Below are 21,936 nucleotides of genomic sequence, written 5' to 3'. Positions count from 1 at the left end.
CATTGAGTTTCATGGCTGAGTCAAAAGTTGAACCTTGTTCTCCCAGGTCCTTAGGCATAATTCATTCTTGAACTCTTTAAACTGGTTTCCATCACCACATTCTGTAGTAATGTGTTTAAAAATCCCCTTATCCTGTTTGTGATCAAGTATCTTCTTTTATCACTCATTTGCCCACAGTTAGATGAATGGGGTTGACCACAATTTCTAATATTAAGAGAGAGGAAGAAACATTTTCACTACGCCATTATTTTATAAAGCTCTATGATTTGCCATGTCCCTTCCTGGTGGTGCGCCAGGACTGACCTGAGAAGCCTTCTTTCATACATAATAAACATCATAATCATTATTATTATTTATACCCCGCCCATCTGGCTGGGTTTCCCCAGCCACTCTGGGCGGCTTCCAACAAAAGATTAAAAATGCATCAAAACATCAGTCATTAAAAACTAAACCCTAAACAGGGCTGCCTTCAGATGTTTTTTAAATGTCATATAGATGTTTATTTCTTTGACATCTGGTGGGAGGGCGTTCCACAAGGCGGGCGCCACTACCAAGAAGGCCCTCTGCCTGGTTCCCTGTAACTTCGCTTCTCGCAATGAGGGAACCGCCAGAAGGCCCTCGACGCTGGACCTCAGTTTCTGGGCTGAATGATGGGGGTGGAGACGCTCCTTCAGGTATACTGGGCCAAGGCCATTTAGGACTTTAAAGGTCAGCAAGAATACTTTGAATTGTGCCTGGAAACGTACTGGGAGCCAATGTAGGTCTTTCAAGACTGGTGTTAGGTGGTCTTGGTGGCCACTCCCAGTCACCAGTCTAGCTGCTGCATTCTGGATTAGTTGTAGTTTCTGGGTCACCTTCAAAGGTAGCCCCACATTTAGTTCATTGCAGTAGTCCAAGCGGGAGATAACCAGAGCATGCACCGCTCTTGAGAGAAAGTCTGTGGGCAGGTAGGGTCTCAGCCTTTTACAAGGCTTCTATCCTCTGTCCTCTCAGATCATGTTGGACTCCCATCAGCCCATCAGCCCCAGCCAGGATAGCCAACAGTCAGGGATGATGCGAGATGTAGTCCAGCAACATTTGGTGGACATGAGCTACATTTCCATTATAATACGCTAAGTTCCAGACTTGCTCTCTTCTGCAATGATAGTGGTAGTGGTGGGTTGTGCTGAGGTTTGAGTACAAGTGAAGCCATCATGCGATGACTTGAACACATGCTTAACTTAATAACAAACTAAGTGATTCAGCATCCAGTTTGCATTGTGCGAACTGGCCTTTTGAGGAGGAAATTGCTGTTAACAATTATTAAATGCAAATCCTGAACACAAGATTCCAGTGTCGAAGGATTGTTTGCTTGTTTGCTGCTGCTGTTGGGTTTTTTGTTTTTGTTTGCTGCACCCACAGAACTTGCATTTTGCTGTTGGGGTTACAGTGCCATCCACCCCCCCCCCAATTTTTTTGTTTCTTTTCTGGGACTGGTTTTGATGGGCACAACTTAACAACAACAAAAAGACGCATGTGATTTCTGCACTTCAGGGGGTTGGACTAGATGACCCTTGCAAGATAGCCCTTTGACACTTGATAATTACAAATCGCCATGATTAAATGGTTACCGCTCCCTATATACACTAGTGAAGTGCCTGCACTCTTTCATAGCAGTTTGGAGTCTAAAAAGCTTCCATTGCCAGAATTAAAAATCTCTGTTGCCTCACACAAGAGACGGAAGCTCCATCTTGTCTTATTCAGTGGGACTTAGCTCATGCCCTTAAGCAAGGGGATTTATAGGCCTTGTAACTTTATCCTCATTTGTGTTAACCGCCAGTGCTGCAATGCAGCCTCTAATCCTCAGCTACACTTTGGCTCCCTTGTAATTTGACAGCAAGAACAAATCCTTCCTCGGTCACACACCAGAGACCACCAAAGAATTCTTTACAAAAGTAAAGGCTCTCCTTTTTGTTGTTGTTCCTCAGAGGAGCTAAGAACCGAGATACTTCAATCCAGTGGGTTTCTTAAACCGGCTGAAATTCTCAGTGACTTAAATCGCATGCAGATTTATTCCACTAGGTGGTAGCATCCTTCTTCCATATCAGCCTGGCTCCGCTGAACAGGAGCGGGAAAATATGTTGCTCTCCAAGTGATATCTGAGTTTAGGGGCACCTGCAAGCGTGAGTTTACTGTCGACTCTGTTCTCATGCATGCAGGTTTTTCACAATATTCATGTGACATTGTTCTCATCCAAGTAGGCTGGACTATGGCACTTTGGCCACAGGCCTCACAGTCCAGGGCCAAACCTGAATGACTACCCAGAGATCACCAGGTGATGAGGTCAGTGGCTAACAGGTCTCATGCTGGCACCTGGCCTGGCTTCTCCTTCCACTGATGCTGCCCCATACAGCATCTTTTAACTGCAACAAAATGGAGCTTATTCTTCAGTAATGTGTTTAGCACCAGAGCAGAAGAAACCAAGGTCCACTATTTTCCTGCAGGTAGGTCTGCCGTAGGTAAAAAAACAAAAAAACCATTCCAGTAGCATGCACATGAATGCTCATACCAATAACAAACTTAGTTGGTCTCTAAGGTGCTACTGGAAGGAATTTTTTTATTTTCCTGCAGTCACAAGAAGCACTTAATTGAATGCTGCTTTTTAAAACTTGAGCCGGACCCACCCCCTTTCGTCAACTTACTCCGATACCTAATGCCAGGTTCAATAATTACGAAAGAAAAAAAAATGCTGAGATTTTGCATAGTTAAAGCTGGGTGCTCCTTTTCAAAGATGGGGAGAGGGGTTATTTTGCTGCTGAAAAGTAAAATCTGAATGTTCCTTCCATTTTATGCTGCTGCACTGCAGAATGTGGAAATTACTGCTTGAACAGTAAGTAACAACTGTCAGACATGTTCTGTAACTGTGAGTGTATGATCTGTGTGCGTTCCTACCTCCATCAAGCTAATGGTATGATTTAGGCCGCTTTTTGCAAATGTCTGTAGATAACGGCATAATCTGTAGTCATTTCCTGGATTGCACTGCAATGCTACAGCACTATTACGAGGAAGCTCATAAAATAGTCTCCTTCCTTGCAAACTGTGACTAGTGAGAATTGCCTCCAGGTCAATATGAGTATATGTAACACCAAGTGGTTTTATAAACATTGATGGAAGTGGTGATTTTGTGGGGTTACTTGCATGGCTGATTTAAAACAAGAACTACAACAACAAGATTTTGAGAGAGAAGAAGAGAGAGAGAGCTAGTTGGACAACCAACCAGAAATCCATTGGCTTGCATTGCAAACATGGGAAATCATTTAATTTGCAAAGGGTGGAAGAAAGCTTGAAACTATGTGTCTCCTATTTTCCAACTTTAATTCCTGCCATTTTCTTCCCAAAGAATTCAAATCATGTGGGGGCAGGAGGCAGAAGGAAGAGTCCCTAATTTGTGTTTCAGAGCCTAGTCGCAGCATTTAAAGTGGATAGAATTTGTCTTTGGCAGAATGGGGAGCTCACTAATTTCTAAAAACGTCCTTCCATAATTAATTTTAAAGTCCTCTTTGTTTTAGAGGGAGAGTTTTAAAAGAATGTATCAATTTCTCCATTGAAATCAGTGGAATGTGCCTGTTGATTCAGGACCAAGCCTCACTGCATTCAATGTAACTCTGTAGTCCAGCAAGTATGTTTATGAGAGCAGCCCTCAGAATGCATTATGTTTGGCCGGACTGTGCTCAGACAGAACGAAAGTGTCCTATTCCTTTCTGCTGAATTGTTCTCTTGTATCCATACCACGATAAGTTGATTGAGAAATAGTATCTGAGCTGTGTTTTGCCTCTTGGTCCTAAACCAAGCTTCAGATAATTTCCTGCCTTCATTGCCTTGTCCATATCATCTGTGACAGAGATGGGCAAGCTGTATCTCTCTACAACTCCCTTCATCCTTGACCCCTGGTCATATTACCTGAAGCTGATTGAGGTTGGAGATGAATGCTACTAGTTCTGCAACAGAGGCATCTTTGTGCTGCGTTGGGCTGAAATGGGTTACGGGGTTTATATCTAGGGAGGGTGGCATCCTCCATCCTTAGCTCACATTCTTGCTAGTAAACACCATTCAATTCAGTGGTATGTGGTTCCAAGAATTACCATATTTTTCGCTCTATAGGACGCACCTTGTTTTAGAGGAGGAGAACAAGGGGGAAAAAATCTCCCCCTCTCTGCTCAGCGCCCCTTCAGCGAAGCGGCAGGAGAAACGGAGCCCCTTCCATTTCTCCTCCTGCTTCGCTGAAGGGGCACTGCGCAGCTCTCCCTCTCTGCTGAAGCCGGGAGAGTCAGAAAAAGGAACCCGAAGCCTTTGGAGAGCAGCGCAAGTTCCCGCTGCGCTCCAAAGGCTTCAGGCGGCTATCCCTGAAGCCTGGAGAGCGAGACGGGTCGGTGCGCACCGACCCCTCTCGCTCCCCAGGCTTCAGCGAAAGCAATGCATAGCCTCCGGAGGGCGGAGGGAGCGCTCCCTCTGTGCTTCGGAGGCTTCGCGTTGCTATCGCTGAAGCCAAGGAGCCTACATTCGCTCCATAGGATGCACACACATTTCCCCTTAATTTTTGGAGGGGAAAAAGTGCGTCCTATAGAGCGAAAAATACGGTATGGTGTTCATAGTTACATAACTGCAGCAGGATTGAATCCAGCAGGTGCAAGGTAGACAAACCTAAGGGTTTGTCTCCATGTTATGCTCGCTGACCCAGCTCATACGTAGTGCTAAGGCAAAGCATGGAAGTTGGAGCATGTCAATGCTCACAGTAAAAATTAGCACCTGAGTCACTCCTCCTTCAGTCAACCTGCTGCCAATCTACTACCTATAGCTAAGCCATGGTTTGGATTAGCATTACATCCGAACCCAGGCTTGTGTTTTGGAGAGAAACAAACCATGAACCCAGGTTTGTACATAATGCTAATCCAAATCACGTCTTAGCTGCAGGTATGACAGCAGCTGGTTGACTGTGGGAGGTGTCAGGCAGCTGGAATTTTTACTGTGAGTGCCTTTGCATTACATTCTCATTTAGCCATGATTTGGTCTTGGGTTACTTGCAATCTGGATTGCTGTGTAGAAGCCCCTGAGTCCAGTCCCCACACAGTCTGAAATAGATGGCTCAGGTTATAGGGTTTGTCTTTGAGGCACACCTAATTTTCACTGGATTGCACCCAAGGCGTTCATTTGCAGGAACTAGCAGGGTGATGCTGGGAAATCCTGGCGAGGAATCAAATCAATGTATAAGAGAAACCACTTGGGTGCTTCCCCATGCCTGCCCATGCCAGACCATAGTCTAACAGAGTTTGGCATGGTCAAAACCTTTCATTTCAGTGGGTTTATATGTGCCGAATGTATTGCTGGATGGTTCGAGGGGAAGGGGAGCATAGGATGCCTTTAGCACAGCTAGTGCAAGGCACACCGAGGAAGGTCAGAAAGTGCTTGGCCCAGAGTGTTGCTCTAGATGTAGAAAATGGCTGGCTCCATACAGCCCAGGCCTTCCTTTGAAGCCTGCAAAGAGTGATGCACAGCACTGCTTGTGTCGTGGGTTGCATTGCATTGTGAGCGGCAGGGTGCAAGACTTGGGTTCCTGCTTCAGCCACACTGGACATTTTCCCTAATTTCATTTGCAGATGAAACAGCCATTTGCCTACCAGGTATTTTTCATATTTTGTTACCATGCCTTTTCTCCCCTGCTTTTCCTCCTTAGCTATTCAGGGAGCAACAGTATTCTCTGTAAAAAGAAAACCAGGAGCAGCTGCAGCAACAGGCAAAAGCCAAAATCAGTGACCACTGAGGGCCAAAACCATACATAATGCAGGATTTCAATTATGGGTCTCCTGTATATTTTTGGGATTTTTTTATTAAAAAAATACAAGTGTAGGGGTGGGTTCCAAATTGGACCTCATCTGCACTATAAATTTGATGCAGTATCATCCTGCTGTAAACATTCATGGCCTCCCTCAAAGAATCCTGAGACATGTAGATTGTAAGGGCTGCTGAGAGCAGTTAGGAGACCTCCTGTTCCTCTCACAGATCTACAAGTCCAAGAATGGGTTAACCGCCAATCCCTTTTCTCAGGGAACTCTCAGAATTCTAGCTCCATAAGGGAAATCAGGGCCTCCTAACAATGGTGAGGAGGATTGAACCTGTATCCAGGATGTGTGCTTTGCTGCTGAGCTACACAGGCACCGCTTCTGGGTCTGTCTTCTGCTCCCACCATTCAGGGGGACTATCAGCAGCTCTGTGGGCATCAGGGAGGGGGTTTGGAGAGGTTTAGATTGGGGAAATAGCATGGGGGAAGGGACGCAGGTGGCGCTGTGGGTTAAACCACAGAGCCTAGGACTTGCCGATCAGAAGGTCGGCGGTTCGAATCCCCATGATGGGGTAAGCTCCCATTGCTCTGTCCCAGCTCCTGCCAACCTAGCAGTTCGAAAGCACGTCAAAGTGCAAGTAGATAAATAGGTACTGCTCCGGCGGGAAGGTAAACGGTGTTTCCGTGTGCTGCTCTGGTTCTCCAGAAGCGGCTTAGTCATGCTGGCCACATGACCCGGAAGCTGTACGCTGGCTCCCTCGGCCAGTAAAGCGAGATGAGCACCGCAACCCCAGAGTTGGCCACGACTGGACCTTTAAAAGGTAAAAGGACCCCTGACCGTTAAGTCCAGGAGGGAGCCGGCGTTTGTCCACAGACAGCTTCCGGGTCATGTGGCCAGCATGACTAAACCGCTTCTGGCGAACCTTTTTATCTACTTGCACCTGGACGTGCTTCCCCGGGGATTTGAACTGTTGACCTTCTGATCGCAAGCCCTAGGCTCAGTGGTTTAGACCACAGTGCCACCCACTGCACACAGCATGGTGGTAGGGGAGGCTTAATATCCACGCACCCTGCTGTTGCTCAAGCAGATTTGGATCAGCCCTCCCACAAAAATGAGGGGAAGCTGTCTTTGAAATAATTGAACGGGTCTCATTTTTTTTTTTTATAATCATATTTATTAAAATTTCCAATAAAAACAGAATAGAAAAAATAGAGAAGATAAAGAAAAGAAAGAAAAAGAAAGACCAATTTTAAACCCTTATTTTCATAACCTTCTTTCTGGGACTCCCTCCTTCCCCTCCCGACTGTATTCCCCTTTCCCTAAGTTGATTCCACAAGTTCTCATTCCCAATTTAAACCTAATATGTTGTACCTATTAGCCAATTTAAATTACAATCTTAACAACACTCCTCATCTTTAACAAAATAGAACAAAGATTTCCCCCCCCAAGATCAGCCCCGTTTCCTTCCACGAATTCCCCCTTTTTTCCCCAAAACATGTTAAATCAAAATACCAAAGTTATATAGAAAGATAAAAGATAGAAGATAGAAGAAGATTCCAAAAGTTGGTTACATAGCCTTTGGATTCTAGAATTCCCCCTCCCTTCCCCGGTTTGGATTCCCCATGTCCATCAGTCTGTATGTTGTCGGCCTGGAGGTCTCAAGTCCACAGCCAAATTTTCCTCAATCCATCTTGCCGGTATTCTTTGAATTTGCTTGTTTTGATAATGTTTAATTTCAAAAATCTAGTCTAAAAGAGGACTTTAATTTCCCTTGGTCATTGTTGTTCCTCCCATTGTTCTTTCCGTGGCGTAGTTGGTCCTTTGCTCTTTTGTTTCTTACTTTCTCAGGTTTCTGTCTTGTTCAGCTGCAAAACCATTCTTATTCTGAAATCTAGTATCTCTACAGAGGTTTGTTAATCAGGAACAAAAACTTACGTCCAGTTCCTACCTTACTTCAATAGAAAGATTCTATTGTGTTGTCACCTCTGTAGACAAAACAATATTTCAGTTTTGCTACTTTCCCAGGAGCTAAGACCAGTACACATCCCAGAGTAGTTTTCCACATACGCCACTTGTAATGTCTCAAAGCCCCTCTAGGGGGGTTGCAGTAACTTTATGTCCTCTAATCCAAAAGTCAAGTTGTTGTTTCTTTTTCCCCCCGACATTTTGTATCCATATTTATATCCAATTGTATCAAAATTAACCAGCAAAATGCTTGTAACAAAGTCCTCTTTGTATTCTCAAGATTTGACAGCTACTTTGACAGCTGTCAAACTCTCCATCTCTCTCCGCCAGGTTCTCCGAATCGCCCCGGTTCCCAGGGGGGGGGTTGCCTTTTCCCTCTCACCCTCGACTTTTCTCCTCCAGCACAATTCTTGTAGTATCCCATCGTGGAATTGATATTTTTTGTCAGCAATAAACTTCTGAATCGATCTTGGTTTCTCAGTCCTTGTTTTAGCATGTTTACAATCAGGGAGGGGACTGACTTCCTTTTTAGATCCCCCCCGCTCGTGCCGAATCCGAAAAAAATTCCTTTTTTTCTCCTTTTGTACCCGGTTACCCAATTACTCACGGGTTGTTGTTAAATGTCCAAATTTCCAATGGAAGAAGCCAGCGCTCTCCGACGAATGGCATGCGGCTGCGCTCGGCAGGGGAAGCGATAGACTCACAGTACCACGCCGCTCCCCGGCACCCGATCCGTAGCCTTTAAAAAGGCTCCTTCATGAGTCGGGAGGGCGCTGACGGTACCAGCCGAGTCCCCATGTCCACGGGCTCCGTGCCCGTGGTTTTTGAGGGTCCCCGCGTCGCCGGCGCGGTAGGACCCAGCCCCTGCCGAGCAGACTCCCTCCGGACCTCGGAGGGAGTCCGCCATTCGGCGATGGCGCCAACCCGGAAGTCGAACGGGTCTCATTTTTGGTTCTCCTCCTCTTTACTCGTAACTGAGCCTTGCTCAAAGGGCACTATAAGAAATGTATAGGAAATGCTTGCCATGAATTGTGTTAGCTGTCTCGTTGAGAAGCCCGAGGTAAAAAACCAGTGACTCATTCTCAGTATATTGCTAATGACAGTCAGCCTTGATAGATTGAGGTGGACAAACCCCAATGAGCCATGATAAATACCGGTCTTGCGTCAGAGGAAGATTGCATTGGTACTGCATGTCGTTTCACTTTCTTCTTTAATGCTGTTGAAGGGAATATTTTTACATGCAAATCCTGCCATCTCAACATTGGGTTTTCCTTCATTTCCCAGCTGTTATGGAAGCCATTGAAATACCGCAGTTCATCGGACGCAGCTACCTCACCTATGATAGCCCAGATATTCTTAAAAGGTAAATAAAGTTAAAGGTGGGGTAGCGCTTATTTATAGAGATACGATCTGAGGAACCCTTTGTGTGGGTATCTGGTTGTAGAAAGAAAGCAGTGTCACTTTGTGTCATGCAGACAAATGGCAGATGCTAAAATGGGACCTTTGGCTAAAGGTCAGATTACAAATGGTCATAATGAACAAAAATGAAATAATACATGAATAAAATAAGGCTGCTTACAAGGTTGTGGAGGATACAGAACATGCCTTATGGGATCGGGCCAAGGTCCAGCTAGTACAGCTTTCCTCAACCTGGTTGCCCTGCAGACATTGTTGGACTACAACTCCCATCAGCCCCTGGCAGCATGGCCAATGACTGTAATTTTACCCCACCAACCTAATTTGGGAATATAGCAGAAGTATATTCCCATGTAGCTACCTACAGCTACATGCTTGTATATTTAGCAGGGGTGCTGGTCATCTCTGCTGTATTTCTGTACTTTGGTCAGCCAGTAGTTAATATGGTCCCTTTATGTTAGTTGTTTTCCTTTATATTGGTGTTTAATAGGCTCTATAGGAGGGGGGCTTACCTAATTGTTCTGTGCCACTTAAAACATGAATTTCTATTGCATTTTTGTGATGTTTTTAAACATTGCAAACCACTTAGAGACATCTTCAAAGTTTGAAGCAGTATATAAATTACCCAAACAAACCTCATAAATAAATAGATGGTGACAAGAGCTGTACCCAGTCAGATGGGCGAGGTACAAATAATAAATTTAGTATTATTCAAAATCCAAATATTTGGCACTTTTCAAATCAACTGGTACTTCATTGTCCTGGAAGCTAAGCTGATAAATGTGGATTTATAGGGAGAGTAGATTCAGCTAGAATTGTAGCAAAAATATACATTTATGAGTTAGAGTTGGTATGTTCAACTATGTGTGGGAGGGGGGAGATTATTGATCATAGAGCTTCAGTGGTGCATTATTTTCACTGCACCATCCAGATGTTGTTTTGTACAATGTGCCTCTCCCCTAAACAGAGTAGCGGGATCAAGAACAAATGTCTTCATGAGGTTTAAGACTACCCTGATGGATGGCCTCTTGCTGTGGAGGGGAGACAGCCCCATGAGACCAAACAGTGACTTCATCTCTCTAGGTCTTCAAGATGGTGCCTTGGTCTTCAGGTAAGCTGCCTGCATCTTCTTTCCCACCCCTACCCCTTGCTTCAGCAGGGGACTTCTGACTAGGAACGGGATATAAATTTGGTCCAGTTTGCAGACCTCTCTGAATTTTGCGGTGCAGTTCTCCAACCAACAATGTTCACTAAAAAGCATACATTGCAGGAAAGCATGTATAAAAATGAATGTGTCAGTGAAAATTATGTACAAAAATGGATTATATTGGAAGAAATTGCTCGTGAGAATATGTAGTTGGCAAAACTGCCTATGAAAATGTGCTTCTTGAGACTAAAATGTTGCAGAAATGTGGGGAACTGAATTTGAGATTAGAACGATGAGAAGGAGAAGAGTTTGGATTTGATATCCCGCTTTATCACTACCCGAAGTGTAGCACCCTGCTTGTGGTTAACGCTTAGCTGGAATGAAATATTCAACGCAGCAACAGAGAAATTAAAATAATAATTTATTTGTCAGACAAATAAATGAGAGGCACAGTGGTATATGGTTACCAAGCTCTGGCCTGCCTCCTGCCATTATGGCCAGCCCTTATATTTCCTTAATCCACCCCCCTTTGCTCCTCCTGTTCAATCAGCCTGCTTGAATTTCCTATTGGCTGATTGCTATAACCAATTTTTAAGATACACCCATATCCTTCTGTCCTTATATGGAACACAAAGAGCTATATATTGTTACATCTATAAATGACAAATAAGTAGTAATATATCTTACATGTGTCTCAACAAGGAATCTTAATTACCAGCTCACCTCTTGCCTTCCTTGCCCTCCAAAACAGATGGTTAATAATTTTAAAATTTTATCTTGAACAGATGTCAGAGACCTTGGGTTCACATAAACATTGAAAGATCTCCTTCATTTGAAGGTTTCTAAACAAATGTCTGACAGCCATATATCAGGATAGCTCGGATGGCGTCTCCTTGTCTAGGAGGAAAACACTCTCAAGGTTCTCTAAAAACAGCTGGCCTGCCTGGCATGAAACTTTTGAAAATCTAAGCCCATTTAATTTAGGAACCTGATCAAGATATAAGCCAATATATGCCTTGATTAAAAATGCAGTCTATATTCAGATGCCACATTCCCCCCTTTCAAGCTCAAGGACCAAGCGTCCTTGATAGCTTGATCTGCATCATATTCCTGAGTTAAAGCTGTGTATAGGGCCATGATATGAGGTAGAGTTTCATTCGAAATCATCTTGCTAATTGTACTTCTAAAACATGAAATGATACATGGCATCATACATAAAACCATCACTACTACTGTCAAGAAAAACAAGCAAGACAATAATATCCCTTTGAGTCCTGTGACATTAGGTAACCATCCCATATCCCATCCTTCCCATGTTTGTACTGGGACATGTGCTATATTCTCCATCTTTGTGGCCAACACACGGATTGCCTCACCATTATCTGAAATGTTAAAGCAACAGGCATTCCCTGTCAAGTTCAAGACTCCACATAGGCCTCCCTGCTTGGCAAGTACATAATCCGTTCCCATTTTCAGCTGCAAAATGGGGCTCTACTTTCATCCAACTGTTGTGCAATACGTCTCAAACTCTGGGCCGTTACATTGGTTACAAGTTCCACTACTGCTTGCAATCGAATTATTCTGTTTAGATTATAAATAGGATCCTGTGCCCCTTGTATGAGCTCACCAGGATTCCAGGAGGCAGGATCATAATAGGCTATAATGCGCTCTGGTGGCCAATCATCAGTACCGCTCCAACTTTGGGTACTTCCTCCTGCTATATGAGAAATATCAGCGTTTCTTCGTGTTCGCTTGGCCAAATTAGTGGGCAAAATCCACATTGGTGGTAATACCCATCCCAGGAAACAAGTCCCACTCCATTTGGAAGGGAGTTTCTTGTATGCCCATTCTCCACATATCCACCACAACCATGGGTCTGAGGGTTTTGGTATGTGGAGTGCATGAGGCGAAATATCACAAGGGGTATATAGTTCACAGTGCAGTATGTTAGATTGCCTTTCTCTGTCACAGTTATGTTCCATACCACTTTCCATGCATGAATAAAAGGGGTTGCACAGGGCAAGGTATTCCGAGTTCGATAGGTAGTACCGTTTGCCCAGGTATGACTATTCTTAATATAATCCCAAGTATAGTGACAATGAGAAGAGCCTATCATGGTAGAATCAGCTGCATCTGATGATTTATGTACACAGAATTCCCCTTGTACAGGTATAACTCGTAATGTTTAGTTGAGTTCCATCCGAGGAAATTCTGTACTTCTGCTTGGTGTGGCATTTCGCTTACCATACCAATGGCATCTAATGGTATCGGTAATAAGGGCATACCTCCCTCTGAATCATCTGGCCCAAGAGAGCAAACAAGGCAATTAGTCCTATTTGCAACATTGGCTTACCATTTCAGCTAAACCTACCCACATATTGTGATCATAGCGGAATCCATATTTAGCAAATTTGGTCAGATTCAAGGACCCTTCCTCTTCCCAAGGGATCAGGATTAATAATAAAATCATGTTGATGTCTAGCATATGCATTCCTTCCACAAAAGATTACCGTATTGTGATAGCATATAAATATTAGTCCCTATATAATTCCCCCAGTGACAGAAATGGGGAACCACCAAGACCAAAACATATATCCCAAAGATCCCCAATGTGTAATATCCCTGATAATTGTTCCACAAGGGGGCAGTCAATCAATTGTATAAGAGAATCTTCCCGCTCACAGTCTCTGGTTCAGACGCTCCTCAAGCTTCAGGCGTGCGCAGGTCAGCCAGCTTCCAGGGTGTGGCTGCAGCAGGCCGGTCGTCTAATGTTGCCCGTGACCTAGCCCGTTCCCCGTAGGGCTAGATACAGGGGTTTTTGGAGAGAGTCAGTTTAAGAGGATTAGAGGGGTCACCTTTGCACGTCCAACTGCCTTTGGACTTCTTCAAACGGGAGTGATGAATCCAGGGGGGTCACCTCAGCTACCTTCACCGCTGTTGGAGTAGAGAGCAAGACGGTGTAAGGTCCACGCCACTTAGGTGCAAGTGGATCACGTTTCCACTCTTTCACCCATATGCTATGCCAGCCTGAAGCTGATGAATCGGCACGGCAATGCTGCACGGCGTGCGCTCGAGGGCCCACCTGTTAAGATAAAAAACAAACAAACAAACACGGGAGAGAGACAAAAACACGGGAGAGAGACTGCACTTGTCCCTGTGTCACATGGTCTCTTATTTGTTTGAGGTCAGTTGGACTATCCTGAACAAAGGAGGGCGGCCTCCCATACAGGAGCTCAAAAGGTGACAACTTAAGTCTTTTTGTGGGTGTGCACCGAACACGAAACAGTGTTATGGGTAACACGTCTACCCTCCTGAGACTTTAGACATATTAGTGGGCTTCTGGCATGCCCTGCAGATACCTTGCACAAGCGTCTGGCGGTAGGTAGTAAGCCTGGCCAGGTGAATTGCATTGTTTGGATCCCAATTAGGATCTTCCAAGGGAAAGTTGTCCTGGAGATGACGGTCAATATTAAAAATATTTCCCACTCTGGCCTGCTCACGCAAATATATCTGTGCCTTTTCAATTATGTCTCTCCTTTCCTCAGTGGTGAAGAGAGTATTCAGGAGCTGGCGGCAATCTGTCCAAGTAGGACTATGAGTATTTATTATTGAAGTCACCAAGTCCATCATAGCCTGAGGTGGCTGTATTGCTTGCTGACCGATCAAGGTCTCCCTGTAACTTCTGTAATAATTCTCTAGGACTTGGATGTACAGGGGTTTGGGGTGGGCAATTAGTTGTTCCACTAAAGGAGACTGTAGATGGAGTTCTACTGGGACTCACAGGTGGAATAACCACTTCTGCTTGGGCTTCATTATAGGACTCCAATGCCTCCTGAAGATATTTATCATAATCTATCAAGGAATCAAGTTCTGTGACTCCACCCCCATTATTCATTCCACTTTCTTGCCTTGGGGTTACAACTGGTGGAGTGTTTGGATTTATTTGGCAAGATTCCTTTCCTAGCTTTGGCTTTTACAGCCAATAATTTGCATCGTTGGACTTTGCATTCCCTTATCCATGGAGGATTTTTATTTAATGTGCTCAGCCAGGAATCTATATGTGAAAATTGTTCTGGGCACCCTCCATAGACCAAAGTTTGCTTACTAAATTTATATCAAAGGTTCCTCGAGATGGCCATTCAGTATTTTGCTTCGGCCACTCTAATTCACATAACGTTCTCAGGCGCTCTGGCGTCATTTTGACTCCATACGCCCCTGAGAAGGCTTTCTTAAAATTATTTAACATACATTCAAAAGGTGTATTTCCCCCCTTTGAACCCCCAACTCCCATTGTATGGCCCTGTGAAGTATCCACTCAGTCACTCACACACACACCTTACTGGGAAACGAAGTAGTACTCACTCCACACTTAGGTCAGCTACACATTGTACTTTCTCACACATGCAATGCGCCAGATACTTCACCACACACTACCTCCCATTCTTCCCTTTCCCCCCACCAGATCACCATCTGATATACCCAGCCACCTAGCGTACTCAGTTCCCCTTTACTGAGACGCAGAAGTTTGATCAGGACTTCTCTTCCTCCCAATTAATTGGAGGGCCAAAACCCCTTAGTGCACTTACCCTTAGCTGGTTCCCTGTTTATTTCTCTGGTCCCCCCCCGGTCCGTCGCCGTCGGTGGGCAGGGTATCAGACAGACGAGACTGCTGCGTTCCCCTGGAAAAAATTTTTCCAGTGCGCGCTTGGGTAGGCAATCAGTTGTCCTCTCTCTTGTACCCCGTCCAGTGAGGCGAAGGAGCTGCGTTCCAGCAGACCACTGATCCGAGTCGCAGGCACCATAAAATGTAGCACCCTGCTTGTGGTTAACGCTTAGCTGGAATGAAATATTCAACGCAGCAACAGAGAAATTAAAATAATAATTTATTTGTCAGACAAATAAATGAGAGGCACAGTGGTATATGGTTACCAAGCTCTGGCCTGCCTCCTGCCATTATGGCCAGCCCTTATATTTCCTTAATCCACCCCCCTTTGCTCCTCCTGTTCAATCAGCCTGCTTGAATTTCCTATTGGCTGATTGCTATAACCAATTTTTAAGATACACCCATATCCTTCTGTCCTTATATGGAACACAAAGAGCTATATATTGTTACATCTATAAATGACAAATAAGTAGTAATATATCTTACATGTGTCTCAACAAGGAATCTTAATTACCAGCTCACCTCTTGCCTTCCTTGCCCTCCAAAACAGATGGTTAATAATTTTAAAATTTTATCTTGAACAGATGTCAGAGACCTTGGGTTCACATAAACATTGAAAGATCTCCTTCATTTGAAGGTTTCTAAACAAATGTCTGACAGCCATATATCAGGATAGCTCGGATGGCGTCTCCTTGTCTAGGAGGAAAACACTCTCAAGGTTCTCTAAAAACAGCTGGCCTGCCTGGCATGAAACTTTTGAAAATCTAAGCCCATTTAATTTAGGAACCTGATCAAGATATAAGCCAATATATGCCTTGATTAAAAATGCAGTCTATATTCAGATGCCACAGAAGGAGTCTCAAAGCGGCCAACAATCTCCTTTCCCTTCCTCCCCCACAACAAACACTCTGTGAGGTGAGTGAGGCTGAGAGACTTCAGAGAAGTGTGACTAGCCCAAGGTCACCCAGCAGCTGCATGTGAAGGAGCGGGGAAGCGAACCCGGTTCACCAGATTACGAGTCCACCGCTCTTAACCACTACACCACACTGGCTCTAAAATAGATAGATCCTCCCATCTCTACTTCTGACTCAAGCACACTTACAGCTTGCTACTTATCAGAAAGCTCCATTTACTTCAACATAGAGGAGGAGCTCCATGTGCATAAATTCCTTTGCATATATTGAAGCAAATGACAGCAAGTGTCTTGTGAGGACACTTTGCTTAAAGAAGGCTTATCTTCACCAGATCACAGAGCACCCAGCATTTGAAGAAACCTGGGCATTTAAGATTTGGTTGCTCACTTCCTGCAGTGAGAGAAACCAAGGATGCGATTGGAACGCAAGGTTAGGAAAGTGAGCAGACCTGTTTCTCCCTGGGTACAATCTTAGGGGAAGATGATTTGTGAACGGGAGCACAAGAACAAGAATGATTACTTTTAATAGGACAAGAATTTACAATTTGGTTTAGTCCCATGGGAAAGCGGAGGCGAGATCTACCTTGCTCTTTGGGTTTTGTCTTTAATCCACTCACTGTCTCCGTAATGTAGTGGAGCATTTTCCGACTTGTTATTCTCAAAAGCAAATGTTCTGTCTGCCAGAAATGAAATGTAAACCCAGGGAATGATAGACAAAAAAACTAGCTGTTTGTCGTCTGGGGATTACGCCCCTGTACTTCAGTGCCTCAGGAAGTTTTCAAATGTACTTCTTCCTCCCCCCCCCCCCCGGTCAAATTACGAGTTTGTCAAAGAGTCTGCTGTTTCTTTTTGTTACTTTCCTTTCTTCAGATTAAGTAACCACAGAGCATTTTGAGAAAGCAGTTGTCACTCCCGGTATGATTGTACATGGATACGATGCAGCAAAGTGCTATTTTCACAGTGCAGTAGAACACACAATAAGAGACACCTCAGGCAACATACAAAGACATATTATGAGCAGTTGATATTCCAAATGAGGGTAATTATATTCAAATAGTGTTAGGCTACCCAACAAATGGGACCTGGGTGGCGCTGTGGGTTAAACCACAGAGCCTAGGACTTACCGATCAGAAGGTCAGCGGTTCGAATCCCCACAATGGGGTGAGCTCCCATTGCTCGGACCCAGCTCCTGCCACCCCAGCAGTTCGAAAGCACATCAAAGTGCAAGTAGATAAATAGGTACCGCTCCGGCGGGAAGGTAAACAGCGTTTCCGTGCGCTGCTCTTGTTTGCCAGAAGCGGCTTAGTCATGCTGGCCACATGACCCGGAAGCTGTACGCTGGCTCCCTCAGCCAATAAAGTGAGATGAGTGCTGCAACCCCAGAGTCGGTCACGACAGGACCTAATGGTCAGGGGTCCCTTTACCTTTACCCAACAAAAGCTTCTTCTTAACAAACCATCCACAACACTTTTTTGAAATCTGCCTGATGCTCGCTTCCATTTGGGCAATCACAATTTGCCCTTCTCACTTTTATCAAGAACTCTTTTGCCCAAAACATTCACACGGTATCCCTTTCTTAAATCCCCGCAGTTGGCTTCCAGTATAAACCCTGTGCCCTTACCTTTATTACCCTTTGGCGTCCTTGTCTGCCCCCTCTCCCCATCCCCCATTATATATGGATGGGCTCCAGCTCAGTTCTGGAGCAGGTATTTTTATGCACAAAGTCCTGGGTTTAATCCCCAACATCTCCAGTTAGAGCAAGGAGAGTCACTTTACAACTCTCAGAATGGGTTAACAGTCAGTCCCTTTTACAACTCCCAAAGGAGTCAAGGATGATGGGAGTTGTAGTACAACAACATCTGGAAGCCGCCATGTTGGCTACCCCAAACTTTTTGTCCAGCTACACTTGACTAATAAAAACGACTCAGGTGAATCATGACTGTGAACTCTCCAGAACATGATGAGCTTCTCTCCTTTGGTTTCAGCTATAATCTGGGCAGCGGCATTGCTACCATAACAGTGAATGGCTCCTTCAACGATGGCAGGTGGCATAGAGTAAAGGCAGTTCGGTAAGTTGTTTGTTGTTATCGTCAACTTCCAGTGTAGTGCTTTGAGGAATATTGGCAAGAAGTCAGGTTCCTTTTCTAAGAGATGGGTAATCTAAATGTTAGTTGCATAAATACAAGGAAGGGATGAGAGGGACAAGGAAGGCCCAAGGTGAAAACGACTATATACAACTCTTAACAATTGGTAGAGCATGAGACTATTAATTTCAGGGTTGTGGGTTAGTGTTTCACCATCTGAATGAGCCACAGGAGAAGAAGTCATAGCATCTTTTTCACTGCCACATGCAGGCTCCCTGAGGGGACTCTGCAACTCATTGACTCAAGACCTTTTTGCTGCAGGAGGCATTTGGGAGTGAGACAAATCAAGTTGGGTTCCGTGCAAAACTGATGCTGCAATTGTTTTTGTTTTGTTCCTCTATGCTGGCTCTGAAGACTCCCTTAATGTTTTTTGTTTATTGCTCATTTTTATTACAGCTGGAAATGATCGATTTTATTATTGTATGAGTTTTTATCTACTTTTTGTTAATTGCCTTGAGTGCTGGTAAAACAGAAGGCAGGATATTAAACCTTCTAAATGAATAAGTCAATCTGGCATCATATTGACTGGCGCATGTGAACCAAGTGACTGTGCCTTTGCAGAAAAATGGGTTTTGAGCAGAAAGATGCCAGGGTGGCCAGGTTTCTTGAGAGAGCATCTTATCCCCTGTATATACTCAGTAGGTCACTACATTCTACCAGAGAGTTTCTCCTTCAAACCCTCCCCCTAAAATCAGAAGCCTGCTACACTGTCACTCAGCGCAATACTTTTGCTGTGGCTGCCCATTCTGTGGAAGAACATCTCTGTTGAGATACAACAGGCACCCACAATCTTTACTTTCCAGAGCCAACTGAAGTCATTTTTGTTTCCAGAAGCTTTTCCAGCTGGACACCTTAGATGTCCATTTTGTATTGTTTTATAAGCTATCTTCAGTTGTTGTTTTTAATACTGAATTACTTTTTTGATATTTTTATGGCATGTCTGCAAGTTGCCTTGAGACATGAGACAATTCATAAATTTAACAGCAGCAGCAACAACAAAAACACAAACAAACAAATAATATGAAGCCCATGAATGTTTCTCCAGCTCAGATTAGAATCCAAGCTGGAGAATCCACATTTTACCCATCCATTTCTCAGACACCCCAACTCTCACCCAGCCTCCCACAATCTCCAACTCCCCAACCATTCCATATTAAAGACCACCAGGTATTGGAATGAGCAACTTCTATTTAGGCTGTGTACACACCATACATTGAAAGCCTATTACCCCCCCCCCCCAATAATCCCAGGAATTGTTGTTTGTTAATGATACTGGGAATAGTAGCTCTGTGAGGGGTAAACCACAGTTCTGAGGATCATTGTGGGGAAATGATGTGCTTTCAAGGTGCTTTAAATCTAGGGGCTGGATTCAACTAACAGGTCCTATTTGTGGAAGCCCAATGCAAGGACTTCTGCTAGCACAACAGGGCTTTCCCCCCCACATACCCAGTGGTCAGAATAACCCCCAGAATAAGAGTTCACGGGTGGAAGAGAGGAATAACGCTTGCACCAATGGAAGCGTTTGTAACAGTGTGATATGGAATTCCTCCCTTGGAGTGTATATGGTGCAGCTGCACAACTCATATGATACTACTTACCCATGTTACAATAGTAACAATGTGAAAATGTGCATGTATTTAAGGGATGGGCAGTCCGGGAAAGTAACGGTGGACGACTATGGTGCTAGAACTGGCAAATCACCAGGAATGATGAGACAGTTGAATATCAATGGGGACCTCTTCGTTGGTAAGTTCCTCCTAAATTCTGTTACCTACCTTTCTTAAGAGTTGTAGAGAGGCTGGTTCATGCACACAAGCCATTCGAGACAGTTGTTTACTGTAGGACGAGTAGTGCTCATACATGCAGTTGTTGTTTTTCAGTGTCCACACAGCACTGTTGGGATCAACATGCCAGTCTGCACCGTATCCCCCACCCCCCAAAAAAATTAATATGGATTTTTACTTACTGGGGGAAATCCAATTACAGTGCAACCTCGGTTGTCAAACGCTTTGGAAGTCAAATGTTTTGGCTTTCCAATGCCGGCAACCCGGAAGTGAATGCTTCCGTTTCTCCATTTTTTCAATGGATTTTGCTGACTGACAGTCACGCCTCTGTTGTCTGACAGTCTTCCGGAATGGATTATGTTCGACAACTGAGTTTCCACTGTCTTTATCTACCTAACAAAAACATCCTGTGGCCTCTTTACAGTGATTGGTTGGCCACCATAGGAAAGAGATGCAAGACAAGGTAGGCCTTTGGCCTGATGGAGAAGGGCTACCCTTTGGTTATCGTGAGCTGCTGAGAGGACCTTTTAAGGTCCCTTAAAAGAAGCATGTAAACCTTTTTAAATAAGCACATCCTTACTTACTTAGTTTCTCCATCTCTCTCTCTCTGGCAGGTGGAATGAAAGAGATCGCTCTGCATACAAACAGACAGTATATGAGGGGCTTGGTGGGTTGCATTTCCCACTTCACGCTTTCTACGGATTACCATATTTCACTGGTTGAAGATGCGGCTGATGGGAAGAACATCAACACTTGCGGGGCAAAGTAACAGGTGGGAAATAGTCAGAGGGAAGAGCCTTTCACCACTGTTTTTGCACACAGAGGACTTGCCTTCTGAGCGAGGCCTGGAAGCAAGAAGCAACCTGAAGCAAAAAATCACAGAAGGGGACCATTTGCCACTCTCCTTTCCTTTGGATAACAGGCTCTCTCTCGGTCAGTGCAGGAGCACAGTACAGGAGCGCCACCCTTTAAACTGCAAATAGTTGTAGAGTCCCGTGCAGCCGAGCACCTATGCTGTTGTCTACGGCCGCTCCCTGCCCATTAACATGCATCCTCCGCAGCAGGGCTGGCTTCAAGCCCACTTGCCTTCGCAGTAGCCTCCTCACGCAGTGAGCAAAAGGTTGGGTAGCAACATGCCCCATTTTGCTGGCAAGTGGAGCTTTTGGCTTTTGTGGCTAGGATCAAGAGCTCTGCTGCATTGCAGAGAGAGAAAGATTGGAAGCCTCCATCTTGGTTCCTGCTGTGCCCCTAGGCCCTTCCCTGTAGTAAGAATGTGCAGAATTAAGAGGGTGAAAATGGTAGCAGCGCTTGTTGTGACCACCTCATCGTTTCAGCCACAGAATGTCTACTAGCATCCATGGCTGGAGAATAGTATAGTCTGCATTCTTGTGCTTTGAAGAACAGATCCGCCTCCCTCCGAATATGCCGTCGCACAGCACGTTGTATCAACCACTATTCTAGTCTCATTCATAGGCCGGGCCCAGGAGAGACAAACAGCAGATCACAGCATCAGAATTGTACTGCTCATCTTCAGGCTGCAGACAGAAAGGCTTTGTTTGCTTGAATCCCCAGAATCTCTGCACCTAGAAAACTAGCGTGGTAAGGATTATAGCTTTCCATCTGCAGGGACTTTTTTTTTTAACATAGAAAGAATGATCATTTCTGCAATATCCTGCTGACATGTTACAATCCAGGAAGAGCTTTAACCATGCGATACGCTGGTTTTGTACACGGAAGGCTATTGCTTTACTCCCATTTTCTCTCTGCCTGGGGAGCAGCACCAGAGCAGGGGGTTCCCTTAGGTCTTTAAGCCTAGTGCCCTGCTACAAATCTGCTAACAGAGAAGGGATGGTATTCGGCATTGGTGTTGACGCTCACATGGACTGTGTTGCTGGCCAACAGTGACGGTTCTGCATCAGTCCAGCTTAACAAACAAGCAAAAAGAGGGGGAGAGAGGATGTAATGAGTTACAGACCATACCCTTGGCTCACACAGTGTGTCTTTATGACCTATGGGTCAGTTCTGAAATTGTGGTAACTTATGCAGCCTTAATGGCACAGCAACTGTATCATCCGCACCACTGAGTGG

General features: G+C 44.7%; 1 protein-coding gene across 1 annotated transcript in view; it reads left to right on the top strand.

Moving 5' to 3' along the window:
- Positions 1-21,481, top strand: part of EGFLAM (EGF like, fibronectin type III and laminin G domains) — a 135,411-nt gene extending 113,930 nt beyond the window's left edge. The window contains exons 19-23 of the mRNA XM_081212716.1: positions 9,066-9,144; positions 10,165-10,308; positions 17,906-17,989; positions 19,707-19,810; positions 20,463-21,481. Of these exons, the coding sequence (XP_081068842.1) occupies positions 9,066-9,144; positions 10,165-10,308; positions 17,906-17,989; positions 19,707-19,810; positions 20,463-20,617 (566 nt within the window). The 3' untranslated portion in view covers positions 20,618-21,481. The remainder of the gene's footprint in view (positions 1-9,065; positions 9,145-10,164; positions 10,309-17,905; positions 17,990-19,706; positions 19,811-20,462) is intronic.
- The last annotated feature ends 455 nt before the right edge of the window (positions 21,482-21,936 follow it).

The sequence above is a fragment of the Podarcis bocagei genome (genome assembly GCF_964188305.1).
Source record: "Podarcis bocagei genome assembly, chromosome: 11".
NCBI classification, from domain to species: domain Eukaryota; kingdom Metazoa; phylum Chordata; class Lepidosauria; order Squamata; family Lacertidae; genus Podarcis; species Podarcis bocagei.
The sequence above is the reverse complement of the archived record's forward strand: the minus strand, read 5'-3'. Positions and strand labels throughout refer to the sequence as shown.